This window comes from Corvus brachyrhynchos, unplaced genomic scaffold (assembly GCF_000691975.1).
Source record: "Corvus brachyrhynchos isolate BGI_N302 unplaced genomic scaffold, ASM69197v1 scaffold17, whole genome shotgun sequence".
NCBI lineage: Eukaryota > Metazoa > Chordata > Aves > Passeriformes > Corvidae > Corvus > Corvus brachyrhynchos.
Genome location: NW_008240046.1, coordinates 6637724 through 6652537, shown reverse-complemented (window position 1 = coordinate 6652537; position 14814 = coordinate 6637724). Strand labels below are relative to the sequence as shown.

Here is a 14814-nt window from a genome sequence, read left to right as displayed (position 1 = left end):
AAAAGTGCGTCTCCAGCTCTCTTGTAGGCTCCTTTTACATATTGGAAGGTGCTATAAGGTCTCCCCAGAGCCTTCTCTTCTCCAGGCTGAACAACCCCAATTCTCTGAGACTGTCTTCATAGAAGAAGTGCTCCAACCCTCTGATTATCTTGATGGCTCTCCTCTAGACTCGCTCCAGCAGGTCAACATCTTTCTTGGGTTGGAGCCCCTGCAATAATCTAGGCAGGGTCTCAAGAGCAGAAGGATCAAACCACCTCCCTTAACCTACTGGTCACGCCTCTTTTGATGCAGCCCAATGTGGTTGGCAAGCGCATTTCTGAGTCATTGCTGCCCTTGAGCTTTTTGTCCACAAACACCTCCAAGTCCTTCTCCCCAGGGCTAGTCTTGACCATTCTCCACCCAGCCTGTATTTGTGCTTGGGATTGCCCCAGTCCAGGTGCAAGAGTTTGTACTTGGCCTTGTTGAACCTCAAGAGGTCCACACAGGCCACTTCTCAAGCCTGTCCAGGTCCCTATGGATGGCATCCTTTCCCTCCGGCACATTGACCACACTGCCCAGTTTGGTGTCACCAATGAACTTGCTGAACGTGCACGGTCCCACTGTGCATGTCACCAACAGAGTTATTAAAAAGTGCTGGTTCCAATACCAATCCCTGAAGAACACCACTTGTCACCAGTCTCCACATAGACATGGAGCGACTGAAAGCATGAGTACAACCATCTGGGCTGTTTTTCTGCCCACTTTCAGTCCATCCATCAAATCCATGTCTCTCCAGTTTAGAGACAAGGATGTCATGCAGGACAGTGTCAAATGCTTTGCACAATGCTTTATCCACTAGTCCAGGTAGATGACGTCTGTTGCCCTTCCCTCATCCACCACTGCTGTAGCCCCACTGCAGAAGGCCTTGAGCTTCACACTCCCCACCAGCTGCTCCTTGTTGGTGAGCATGAGGTCCGGCATACACCCCCCTCCCCCCCCCCATTGGTTCCTCTGTCACTTAGAGAAGGAAGTTATCATCAATGCTTTTCTGGAACCTCTTGAACTGCCTGTGCCCTGCTGTGTTGTTCCTTCAACAGGTATCAGGGTGGTTGAAGTCCCTCATGAGAACCAGGGCTTGCGAACATGAAGCTGCTTCTACCTGTCTGTAGTGGGCCTCATCAGCTCAGTCTTTCTGGCCAGGTGGCCTGTAGCAGTTCCCCACTTACCATGTCACCTGTTCCTGCCCTTCCTTTAATCCTTACCCATAAGCTCTCAGTCAGCTCCTCATCCATGCCCAGGCAGAGCTCCATGCACTCCAGCTGGTGGACAGAGAGGGCAACACCACTCGTCTCCCCTGCCTTTCCTTCCTAAAGTGCCTTTGCCCTTCCATTCCAGCACTTCAGACATGAGAGCCACCCCACCACTTCTCAGGATGACAATAAGGTCATAGCCCTGCAGGCATGTGCACGTCTCTACTTTCTCCTGTTTACTCCCCATGCTGCCTGCTTTTTTAGAATAGAGGAATTTAAGCTGGGACCCTAGTGAAGCTGAACTTCTGCCTGGAGTGGCTGGAACTCCTTGGTGCTGTTACTTCTCCACTGACCTGCACACCCTCTCCAGGTTCTGGCCATCTCTTTCTGGCTCAGACATCTAACTGGTATGAGTGGGATGTCATGTCATCTCACATCTTATCACTGTTAAATCTCTTTGGTGTCTCTAATTTTTACACTTAAAGTGCAATAAATGTCCACAGTAGAGATAACTGGACAGCATTTTTTTCACCAGATTCACAACAATTACTGATCTATCAATATGGTATGAAAGTCCAGTAAGTGTGACACTGAAGAGGCCTCAATCAAATATTTCAAGCCTACAAATACTCTTGTATGTGGCACACTTTCAAAATACTTTTAGTGTCAAACTACACATTTTTATTATAATAATTTCTAAGTAACAATGTATTTAAACAAGGACTACTACTGCCTTGCTAAAGCACACGAGTGCATTCATACAAAAATGTCAATAAAGGCCTGGGGATTGCTGGAGTACTGGCAGTTTATGACTGTTCTGTGCAACTTCTGCATTGTAGTTAGAAAATTCAGTTTATCACGAGGATATATTTAAAAGGTTGCTGTGTGAGACTGGCACATCCTGAGATTATCACTATTTTCTAAAACTGTAAATAAGCACGAATTAATCACATTGTTTTCAAGTAACAGCTAACCTCAACATTTTGCAACATTCACCATTTAGGTTATATTAAAGATCCTATCAAGATAAACTGCATCATTTGGAATCTGTGGAAAGCAAACATTCTAGATGCAATAATTCTATCTCCATATGCAAGATTACATCATGGGTTCGTGAGAGCTTTGCACATTTTGCCAAATGATCCTGTACTGCGTGCACTTTTTTTTTAAAATCAAAAGAGTTTAGTTTCTAAAATTATAAATAAGCCTTCTATAATTCTAAAAAACACACTGCACACAAACTCCATTTGAAGTGACAATTGCCATTCACATTATTGAGAGATTTGAGGTATTTCTGAAGAGAAGAGGCACCAGCAAAGTTGTTGAATCCAGATGCATTGCACCACAGGAACATGTTCAGTTAGTACCCTATGGAAGGAAAAGGTACATTTCAGTACAACTATATTTTCTAAATCTCTAAACTGGGTTAGCTTCAAGATAGGCACACATTCATACTGCCTGAAATCCCTCATTTCACTGTCACCACTGAGCTATCTCTTTGGAATTTGAAAGGCAGGGAGCCAGCAGGTGTGCAGCAGCAAACTGTCTCTTGTGTAGGGAGGGGAGAAAGTTTTACTTACTACAGCACTGGCCACAATGAAGGCAAGCAGCAGAAAGAAACCATGACAGTGGTCCCAGTAAAGTGAAAAAACAAGCTCTCCTCCAAGTCAGAAATCTCAGCATTTTTCCACACATAAAGAAAGGGCTACCCAATTTAAAAGTAAGACTTGGGCAAGTATTATAGAATCAAAGATGTTCAACATGTTATTTTGTTTCTTTGTTCAAACATTCAGGGGCTTAATGTGAAAACCATGAATCATTAGGAACCAACATGCCCACTTACTTGACGTTTTGACCCTCACTGTTGAAAGACTGCGGCTTCGAGTCACCTGCAAGACAAACAGAAAAGGAAAATCAGGTGTGCTAAAGAACTGTACCCAAGAAAGCCACCTGGAGACCCATCAACATTCAGAAAATTTGCACATGTCTATCAGTGCAGCTCTACTGTTATAAAGTCAAGTTCAACAACTTTCTAGGATTTTTTTCCACAGCCTGCACGCACACAAAAAAGTGAGCCCTACCCAAAGCCTCTCACGATTTCAATATTCACATTTAAGTTGAGGGCACCTATGTCCATTTAATAAGATGGGCTAACAATTAGAAAAATATACACATTTTTTACAGAAATAATTTAAATTGTTTTGTAATTATAGCATATACAGAACTCTGCTAAGGTTTCTCATATTTGTATCACCTCAGTTCTTCCCTTCCTGTTCACCCTACACTTATTTTCTGCTCCTTTGATGCATTCAGTAAATTAGGAGTAAATTTAGGTTACTAATTCCAGGAGGCAGGAACTATGTGTTGTATATGTACTCCAAGATGACTAAAACACTTCCAGATGATGTAATTATTTATTCAGAAGGGCACTAAAGCAAGGGGAGCAGGGGGAAAGCATTCCAAGATACACAGTTGATACTTCTGAGAATTACTACTTCTCATACAGTATCTCTACTGATCATTTTACCAAGCAGCTATCTGTCAGTTCAGCTTCACCTCATTTGAGACCTTCAAGCAAAGGCCTTTTTTTCCCAGTGTTAAAATGTACATGTGGCACATCAGCATTTTTAATAGGTTGCCTACACTCCTAGTTAAAAGGCTTGATGCTATTAACACTACAAACATTCAGCTGAGGCTTACTTGACCAGACCGGAGACGACGGCCACAGCTGCAGCTTCTGCTTCTAATTCTTCTTCTGCGAGAACACTACAAGAGAAGAGTTTGACAAACCTCTTTTGAGAGAGAAGGTTTAATAAAGACAGACTCTGCAAGCAGACTTGCCATGCTGGAGACAAGGTCTGAGGACAGAGAGGAAACAGAGTAAGCTTTCTCCTTAGAACAGGCTCTGCCAACAACCATATATCTGCATAATTAATACATTAAGGAAAATGGAACTATTCATCCTAAATACAGGATGAGGCACTAAAATCTAATTGATATTTGATATACTACTTCACCCATAGGGAACAGTTAAAAACTTACTTTTTAAATTTTAAAAACAGTGTTGAAATTCACTGACTTCCCTTAACATATTCCTTAACAAAATACATACCAGAACGATTTTTTTAGTGACTACCTCTCCCTTCACAATTACAGCACCATTTTCCATCAGAGCAGGCCAGACGTGATAGGCCACAAAGGGAGCTGTGAAATCTGAGTCACAACTACGATAGTACCTGTTGAAACACACAGTACAAGAAATGTCTGCATATAAGTGCCAAAAGATAAATATGTTTCAAATCATCAATGCTGATAAAAAGCAGCTACAGCTCTAATATCTTTCTTGACAATTTTTCCACATCACAAAAGTAAGTACTCTTTAGGTGATCCTGTAAAAGAAATGCACTTGGAAGACAGACTTAACAGAACATACTGTTTACTTATACTGACAGATATTCCAATAAAGCCATCTAACATTCAGAAGGCCACTAGACCTTAATTTTTGCATAAGCCCACACAAGCTAGGGCCCCTGTGTCCACTGACAGATCAAACCTTCTGAGCAGCAATTTGGCAAGCACATTCATCCCCTCTTCCTGAAATACCTTGCTAAAACAAGCCCACTATAAAGGATATTACAGAAATAGTCAACTAGGAAGTTACATCCTAGTATCTTATGAGACATCAGGCAACTTGATTAGCAAGATCCTCATATATTAATAATGAAACAGTGGCATTTTAGTGATGAAAAATTAAATCAAAGGTATATATACTGCATCTCTAAGTCTGGAATACTGGCTAACTAACATGTTTGGCTTTATGGGTTCAAACTCAGAACAAATACCAAATAACAGAAATTTTTAAAAAGCAATGCATTTATACTTTAGTAATGTATTACAATAGCAAGTCATACAAAACAATGTCACAACCAGAGGCATGAAGCAAGGCATAGGGTACAATGATGTTTGGCTAGCCCTTTATAGAATGGTATCACACATAACAAACAGAGATACTTTAATTTCTACAAGTTTTGCTCCATCTCTGTGTACCATGTATACATGCCACACATGTAAAGATATACACATGCCACATTTATCTAGATAGATAGACAGACAGATTGAGTATGTGTCTCCCACAGCAGCACACAAAAACATGTTACATGTGGTTTTTTAAGGCCATACACACCGAGTAGGTGGAGAAAGCATCCCAAGACTATACCACAGTGTTTAGCCAATAGCTTTGAGTGTCAAAAGCTAACTGTCCAGGATTTGGATAGGATCATTGAGTAGTCCTGTATGACTTTGCACTCTCCTGTCGAGAGTCTACTTTCATCTTCTCTATTTCTCTCCTTGACTTCTCAATCTCTTCAGCACCTAGAATCCATTGTATTCTAAATTATTATTAGAAACCTCCTTAGTGATGTAAGGTGCTTTTTTTTGATGCAAAATAAGGAATTTTGTATGACCTATCAATCCCATTAATTTTCTAGACAACAGGGAAGCACCCTACAGTTCTCTGCCTGCTAAAAAAGCAGCCTGACCCTATAGAAAAAAGAAAAATTATGTCATGGTGTGAATTTCTTTTAACAAAATTCCCATTTTTAAGAGGCCATTTTGGTTTTGCTCAGCTCTAAACCAGAAGAGATGGGAGCGTATTAATACTTGTATGCTGTACAGCAGCCACAGCCTGGAGGTTGCAGGAAGTATGTTGATGATCCAGGTAACAGACACCAACTGCCAGATCCCAGTAAACATGACTTTTACAGAACAGGCCAGTACGGAGGAACAAAGATGCAAACATTTTTAAAAATGCAGATAGAAACTAAACAGGGAAAGCTGATGATAATTTTCTTTTTAAATGATAAATTAAATATGGTCTTGAGACAGAGGTTTATCCAGAAAATTGCTCTGCTGTTCACTAAAAAAAATTGTTGACACTTGTCTACATGCTGGTATTTATACACTATCATAAACCTTAAAGACATATCAAATTCTACTACAGGCTAGGTTTTTTTGCACCAATTAATGTTTAGCAATCTTAAACTTTTTTATTAATCAGGAAACAAGTAGACTACACAACCTTTAATGGTAAGAGTCTGACTGAATATAAAGATTTCTTACATGGTCCTATTGAAAAGTTCTCCATCAACACCAAGGGCAATATCAAGAGGAGGAATGAGCGTCTGCATTGAAAAAGCCAAACAGCACAACTCTCGAATCAAAGTGCGGATCACAAAGAAATCAACTTCTGGTGGATATGGAATCTTTGGGTTCACGTTCATGGAGCAAACCACTTCCTGAAAATAAACATACATGAGCCATTTGCACTCACTAACAATTTTATTGACAAGCAAGTATAGAAATCCCCCCCTAAATATGCCCCTCAGCCTTCTACATTTAAAAAACAGTATAAAAAGCTCATAGTAATGCTGCCCTCGACTATGCCAGAAAACAATAGATTCAGAAAGAATGTGCTGCTATAAACAAATAAAACAAGCTATTACTAAGTCATACATATACTAGTCCTAGCACTGTTGTTTTGGAAAGTAAATTGCTACAAGTCCATACAATAACTTTTTTCGCCTTCAGGTTACAGTGCATGTCTAGTTTGCATATTCTGAATTTACTAGGTCCTGAAAGAGATCACCACGTCACTTCCCCGCTGCCCTTGACTTACCTGGACGCTCTGACAAACGTCATAGAGATCCTTGTGGCGAGCTATATAATCCAGGGCAGCAACTTCAAGTGACTCAGGTCCCACGTGATCTAGAGCCAAAGTCTCTTTTACACTTATTTTGAGCTTCCAGAAGGCCATCTTTGCTGCACGAAAAGATTCCTGCAAACATAAAGAACATCAAGTTAAATACAGGAGACCAAGACTAATTTTTTATCAGTTATCTGAGAAAATTAATTTAACCCACTGTCATCATAATAAGGAGGAACATAATATACTGCTGTAAAGGAGAAAGTTAACTCATCAGGACGGAATTCTCTGATTGAGTGTAATTGCAGAAGATAAGATTGAAAAGCTTCCCACCTAACCTTCTATATTTGCATAGGATTCCATCACATACCCATGATCAGTTGCAAACATTCAAAAAGGTATCATGAGCATTAGCATTTTATGTGACATGTAAGACCAGAACACCTCGTTTGTTTTTGGGAAAAGAGGTTGAACTGGAGAGTGTAAACTGAATGACAGTTGAGAGAAAAAACTTTCAGTAAGTTAAATGTGCTTGGGGTCACACACATTAAGAGATGCTGCTTTCTGACACAGGTATGTGTTACATCACTTTTATAGAAAAGAAGATTCCATACAGAAAAAATGAAAACAACTTTCTTCACACCGAGCTCACGGTAAATGTGAGGCATCTGTGTGGTTTCAAGGGACCCAATTAAACTAAAAAAGCACATAACTACAAGCAAAAGGAAAGCATGATATGGAAAGATTTTTAGCTTTGTAGTGTTGTAGTATTTAATGCAGCATTCCCAAAATAATTTTTCTAAATAAGGCCAACGTTGATCACTCTTCAGACCAAATCAGTCTTGTTTTAGTACCTGTACTGTAAACCATTGACCCTGTTCCAATCTTGGGACAGGTCAGGTAGGACACTACATTGACTGTTCAATGTAGAAGTGTGAGGGAAAGAAAGAAAAATCAAAATAAATAAAGGAAGAAAGCTTTTCTTCTCTGCACTTGAGAGAAATGCTAATTTACCCACAATTTAATCCAATGCAGACATAGTATTTTACAAAACACTTCTGGCCTGTAAAACAAGAAATACTATTTCTTTCTTACCACAGCTGCAATGTATATTATCCTCTGCACCGTCTCCATGTCACAGATGAATGCCCTCAAAAGAGTCTCTGCATCCAAGCGTTCTTGAGCATAAATGAAGCCAAAGCGGGCTATGATGCAGGCGCGATGCGAAGCATTGACCCGCCCGGCCCGAGCAGGTGACCAGGTCCTCACGGAAACGGCGCTGCGTGACTTGCTCACACTGCACCTGAAAGGAGAGCGGCTCCGCACAAGCCTATGACAGATGTGCAAAGAAGCTTCACGTCACTTTACCATCCTCAGATGTTTTTCCCTAGGGCAGATTTTTTCATCAATTTAATTTTACAAGGATAAGGTGACATTTTTAGCCAACGTAATTAAAGAAGCTGCAGCTGGTTAGTCTAATATGAAGGCATTTGCATCAATATGTTCTATGGGATAAAGCCTAAATGGTAAAAGTAAAGTAATTCCTAAAGCACGTGTAGCCAAGCAGTTTGCTCCTAGGAAACACACTTTTAACTAGTAATATTTTGGAGATTTGTTCCTCTTTCAGTACCTCTGAAGAGTACAGTTGAAGTCAAACAAGTGAAAATTGAACACTGTACAATTATAGGGCAGAACTTGTTATAAGAGCACTCATCAACAAAAAAACCTCTTTATTCCATACAGTTGCTCTCAATGTATTTTGTAAAGCTGCATTATTTGCTGTTTTGTCTGAAACTTAACTTACATGCTTTAAAATAAAATATTTGGGCACTAGAAGAAATCATCTAAAGAGTTTATGTTCCTTCATAACAAAGTAAAAAAAGCTTAGCTTTTGTTTATACTTCAAATGAGGAGGAAATTCACGCTACGTAACATGACCAATTTCTACAATTCAGTGACTTCTCTGAATAAGGCCTCTACCTGCTCTGGAGAAGAGACTTTTGGGCATCCAGGAGAGAAATCTCATCCCGTAGTGTTTGAATCTCCTGTTCATAGTCATTCAGTTGCTGTAACTGCCTCAAGGCTTTGCACTCTTCAGCACGGGAAGCCCTCAGACTTAATCACACAGAACAGTCAGTGACAAGATGTCTTTCTATCAATGTAAGCTATCTATCAACTAATCCTCAACATCAAGCAACAGGAGCAGAAAAAAGAGGAAAGTTATTGAGCAAGCTCAAGGAAAAATCAAGAGTTTAAAAAAGCATAAAACAAAGAAGACCCTTAATCTTACTTTAAATTGTATAAGTATATTGTGGCAGGAGAGTGGATACACTACACTCCGCGCTACAGGAAAAATCACTGGCTAACATTTGGTGTCCTTAAGCTAGCTCAGATGATGAGGTCTAATAGAAACTGATTTCTTTCTCATATTTAAGATGTTAACTAAACCAGTTCAGTTTTCTTTTCTACAGATCAAGAACCTAGGTATTTTCTTCTATGATGTTCTCGGGCTCTTTTCTTTGCTGTAATATATTAGTCAGTCAAAGGACATCACAAATGTTATTCAACTGATACCAAAAGCTAACAGTTCCTCTCCTGCTGTCCCCAAGAAAAGGAGTGTTTCTTAAAGACTGGCAGACAAGCAAGTTTATCTTCTGTCCTTTACTCTTACTTAATATTAAAAACTATCCCAACATCTCTGCTTTCCCTCTAAACACCAGTATTACTGTTGCTTTCCCCTTACCAAAAGTGGAAGGAAAAAATAAAAAAAAATGTTTTCTATTTATTTTGAAGGTATTCAGTTTGTCCTTCCTTTTCTTTACTGGAGGACCCTGGTGAGATTTCTGAGGATCTGAACTAACGAAAGCTCTAACACTTATCAATTGACAAGATTCTTGTTCCACCTTTTTAAGGAGCAGGCGGATTGAGATGACGACATGTAATAAAGCCAGCAACATCTGCTAAGAGGAAAGACTGCCAAGTTCCATCCTTAGCTCCTTCAGGAAGGACTTCTAGCAGAATAGTAGTAAAAGAGGGCTAAAGAATTCTACTGTAAAGGACAACTGGGAAAGAAAAGCAAATTTGGGAAGATGAGTTCTAGAAATAGGCATGGGGAAAATCCAAACTGATACTCTTGGAATCACTTAGTAAGGGCATGAAATTATATCACTTTATGTATTGACCCAAGACTTCTGAACATTCATTGTTCTCATGCTAATAGGATGCATGAGAATGTGTCTGCCACTTGGAGCTACCTCCTAAATGACTCTGGAACTGGTAATAACTGCACAAATTTGTATCTGAAGCAATTTAGTAATTTTTATATTACCATGCTCCACAAAATATGATTTATGCAACTAGGCAAAAATTGTTCGGGTCCAGTCACTTATCTGGAAATCCAACTCTCTTCCTCCATCTTCCAACAGTGGCTTTTATCTTCTCGGATCAATTATGTAGCATAATTAATTGTAATATTTTGTAGGTCCTTCAATAGATGTTATACTATAGCCACTCAATTGATTTTTTTATTTAGGGTTTGCTCAGCATGCAACATTTCATAGACTATAACTCCACATGGGATTGTCATGGACTATACAAAACCTTTTTATGTAGAATACTAGCATGTTTTCCAACACCTCTGCCAGAAGCAAAACCTATCAAGTCAATTTATGAATGTGTGTGTGACTGTATCATTTGTACCCCACTTTGGATACATACACATGACACAGAGCCTAGATGCATTTTGAAACTCTGGCTTTAAGCCAGAAATGAAACATTTTACAAATCTTCATCAGTCTTTAGATGTCAAAGGAAAAATGTGGCTTGTTGAAAAACAAAAAGCAAACAAAAAGAAATTTCCCTACTCTTGTTCCATCTGCTTGATCTGCACACGAGTTGCATACAGTTTGTCCTCCAGCTCTTGCAGTTGACAACTCTGATTGCTGGCGGAATCTCTCAGCTGTAGCTCTCCCCCAAGTGAACCCTACCAGGAAACAAAGTCACACTGCTTGAATGTTCTACCTTACAGATTCCCTCAGCAATGTACTATAGAATTATTGGCAGACGTATTTCTAAATATTTCAGTAATGACCATTTCTAAAGAAATTGAGAACAAAAACAATTGCATTCTCTCTGAGACATAAGCAATACCTTTCAGGCACACCAAAGAACGACTCAATTATCTCAAGAAAAATATTCACTTATTGTATACCTCATGGTAGAAATTATGGAAGGTCTGCATATGCAGATCTACTGCCTGAATCATCAGAACAAAGCATTCTGCAGATGTGTTGCACAGTTGGTTTTTTTCAGTTAGTCAACTTCTGATTGACTACGGCATCAACTCAAGTAAACTTTTTGGGAATTCATGTATACAAAACAACATACATAAAACAAAAATACAAAAAAAAGTTGTTAGAACAGAGGAGGCACGTATTGTTATTCCAGAAAGCACACTACTGCACATGCAGCTGTCTTGAACAACCCATAAAATGACCTGATAGTACTGGAATTAAATAAGTAACTGTGCATAGGCTTTTCTTTAAATTTTGAATGTCACATGCAATGACAAATCTGTAACTGGTATGCCTGGTGTACTGTCATTTAATAACATAATTAGTTTATATTTTGTGGCGGTTTTGGCAGAAGCCTGCTCCTGCATTATACTAGAATCTGACTCTTAAGGGATATCACTTTTTATTTGTCCCATTTTAAGTATGAAAGATTTTGACAGAGCAGGTGTAAAAATGAGAAACCAAAGAACATGGAGACATCACTGTCAAATCTCAGGATCTTGAAGATCTTCCTCTAATCCGAATTAGCCAACTCTCTCATTTTCTTTCAAAGCAGAAAGTCACAACTGATCTGTCTTTTCTGACAAACTGTTAGTATTACAGCCCCTTCAGTAAATATGAAATACATACTAACTCCAAATACCATGGCAGGAGCATGGTGGTATCACAACACGCAGAAGCACTTCTTTTTTTTAACTCTTCAGGAAATAGTATAATGTTGAGATATTAAGAGTTTTTTCTTAAAAAAAAAAAAAAAAAAAGCTCACAGAATAATGTATGGAGTTTATGCACACCTTCAGCTTTCACATGTATTTTCACATAGTGTTATTTTTTATAACAGACATCTGGCATAAATATGATGTCTCTGCAAATGTAAACATAGCAAATCTTTACCTAGAAAACGAAAGCAGTATAATAACATAGACTTCTTATACAATGCAAATTCCTCCACAATAGCACGGCTGTCTCCATAGGTGTCCCCATGAGCAACAAAGGACATATTTCATTAAGTAAAATCTGAGAGGGAGGCTAATATTAACAGAAAGTCATTAAAGCTCTTCTGGAGGTATAAATTCACATGGTTCTATTCCCTTAAAATAAGTTTCTTACACACCTCAGTGATAGAGAGGCTCTTTTCACCTCCTGAAGCTAGGCTTGGCAGGAGACGGTTTTTTATTGTGTCTGCACCTTCATTAAGAGTATCTAAGAAAACACATACATTAAGAAATGGTGAGAACACTTATAGAAAGAGCCAGAGTTGGAAAAAATGTCACATGTGAAACGTGTTAGTAATTAGACAAGGCACTGACTTACCTTCTCGAGATGTTTCATTGAGAATTGAGAAGAGCCGCTTTTGAATTGCAGTGTTCAATTCTAGTATTTCACAGCATCGGTTCAGATTTTCACCAAAGGAATTCATCTGTAAATAATGTTCACTAATACATCTGTGTAATCTTTCTTACTTACAGTTATTCCTGTTACAATAGTGGCATTTTTCCCACCCTATAATTACATCTTCCCAACCTTTTCTTACTGAATCCATTAGAATACTTGTCTTTCAAGGTTCACATTTTTAATAGGCAAATGAACAAGACATCAGGATTTCTATGACCCAGTTAATTCACCACTTGAGAAAACATACTCCTTTTCCATCATAAAGAGGCTGCAACCACAAGCATCTCTAAAAGAAGAATCATAGTAATTGTGAATCTGAGTTACAATCTTTCAACAGTTATTCAAATAATAATCTAGGAAATCGTTGGATTAAAAAAAATATAGTCCAGAATCTGGTTTTCCATATTAGCTGAAATAATACATACAAGGCTCTTATCTTGCTTTGTCAGCAGTCACATGAAGCCTCCATGCAATTTCACCTGATTTTTAAGAGTTACAAACTGAAACAAATACTACTGAAGAAGGAGAAAAACCCAGCATTATGCCTAGAAAACAGCAAAACGACATCACTTTCAGCAAATGCAGTTTTGAAAAGGAGCTGATGGGGGTTAATCTGTCCAGGACACTACTGCATCTGCCAGGAAAATACACACTTTGTACCTGCTTCCTTAACCTTTATCTGTAGCCTGTGTATCACCTTCCACATAGATCACCCTCTAGGTCTTCAGATTTTAATGACTCCATATGGTTTTTACAAGCTTCCAAAACAGCTGAAATTCCCACCCATGCCCCCATCAGCTTGTGTTTTAATTACTGCAACATGCTTTCCTCAGGGAGCACAGTCAACCTGCTCACCTCCACAAGAACACGGCTGCAAAGTGCATTTTTCCAGCTCATTACAGCGACGTAACACCCACGGTGTTTCCATCTGCCAGCTCCTCTTTTTCTGAAACAGCAGCCTAAAACTGTTCATTTCCCAAGACCTGAAAGACTATTCCCAACTCACTTATTATGGAGAGGTCAGCCCCCACTACTGCTCAGCCCTCCTACCCCCACCATCCATTTGCAAGATTTTAAAATGCATGGCACTGTTCCTCCTCTGGCATCTTCTGTGGTAGTTCTACCAGCTAGTCTCAAACTCCTTAAAACTGTCCTTTGCCACGAATCCTGCAGAGTTACACTGGCTATGTAACTGTAACTCCTATCCACCGTGAAGTAAAGAAAATGAACTGACTTCCCCCTGAAAACACTGCATCTGTGCTCAGCACCTTTTCTCACCAACCACAGCACACAGCAGTTACAGGCTCGTGACCAACTATCTGCATCCAGAAGCTACAGAAACCTGGGGACGCAGAAGTGAAAACTCTCTTAAGATTTTCCGCTGAGCAAAGTTACAGCTGTCAAGTCTCATGTTCCTTCACCTCAACTTTCCCTAAAATTTCACCTTCTCTACTATTTCCCCCTCTTCACCTCCTGAGTTTCCTGTTCCTCCTGCATAGATACCACTACACCCATCTGCAGCCTTCTCCTCATACCCGAAACTCTTCCCTCACACTCGCTTCCCCCGTTCTGAAGCCCTCCGGCGGCCGTGCTGCCTTGCAGCAGCCTCTCAGCTCTGACAGGTTTCCCCACCCAGAAGAGTTGGGATGCTGGATAACCCGTTATCGCTCTCAGCACCCTTTTTCCTCACGTTCTCCTGACTGTTCCGGGGCTACAGCCGATTGCTTCTGAGCACAGCCCCCCCGTGGCCCTTCCACCTGCCGGTCTTTTACTCCAACGCTCTCCTCTGTTCTAAACACAGCCGGTACCGCTCAAACCTCGCTTTCAACCTCCAACCCTTGTTTTCAGGGAACCTTGACATGGACAAAAAGCCAAACAGCCGAAGCTGTGAGCGCTTTAAAGGTGTTAGAACTGCGCTGACTGGATGCGCGTGCGGGGCAGTGTCCCAAACCGCCCTGTGGAACGCCGAGCGGAGGCCGCTGCCCCGGGGAGCGGCAGAACCCACCTCGTAGTCCCGTTGCCAGTTCTCCAGTTTCTCCTGCAGCTCCCGGGCGCTCCCCGAGCCCACCAGACTCCTCAAATCCTGGGCCATGGCTAAATATCAGCTCACTCCCGGGGGGGCGGCGCTGACTCCCCTGCCCCTCCAGGAGCGCTCCTCGGGCGGCGCAGCTGTAACGGAGAAAGTACAGCCAGCCCG

General features: G+C 40.3%; 1 protein-coding gene across 3 annotated transcripts; it reads right to left on the bottom strand.

Moving 5' to 3' along the window:
• Positions 1–464: 464 nt before the first annotated feature.
• On the bottom strand, positions 465–14808 carry SPATA18 (spermatogenesis associated 18). 3 transcript variants are annotated; one of them, XM_017744648.1, is made up of 12 exons: positions 14623–14808; positions 12537–12642; positions 12337–12425; positions 10794–10912; positions 8911–9045; positions 8026–8260; positions 6904–7062; positions 6348–6523; positions 4342–4465; positions 3930–3995; positions 3073–3118; positions 465–2597 (listed from the first exon to the last, which is right to left on the bottom strand). In XM_017744648.1, exons 1-12 carry the CDS (start codon positions 14707–14709, stop codon positions 2590–2592), a joined length of 1350 nt encoding a protein of 449 aa, XP_017600137.1. In that variant the 5' UTR covers positions 14710–14808; the 3' UTR covers positions 465–2589. The 3 variants fall into 3 exon arrangements, with proteins under 3 accessions (XP_017600137.1, XP_017600138.1, XP_017600139.1); XM_017744649.1 differs by lacking the exon at positions 8911–9045; XM_017744650.1 differs by lacking the exons at positions 12337–12425; positions 14623–14808 and having other exon boundaries at positions 12537–12636.
• Between the last annotated feature and the right edge of the window lie 6 nt (positions 14809–14814).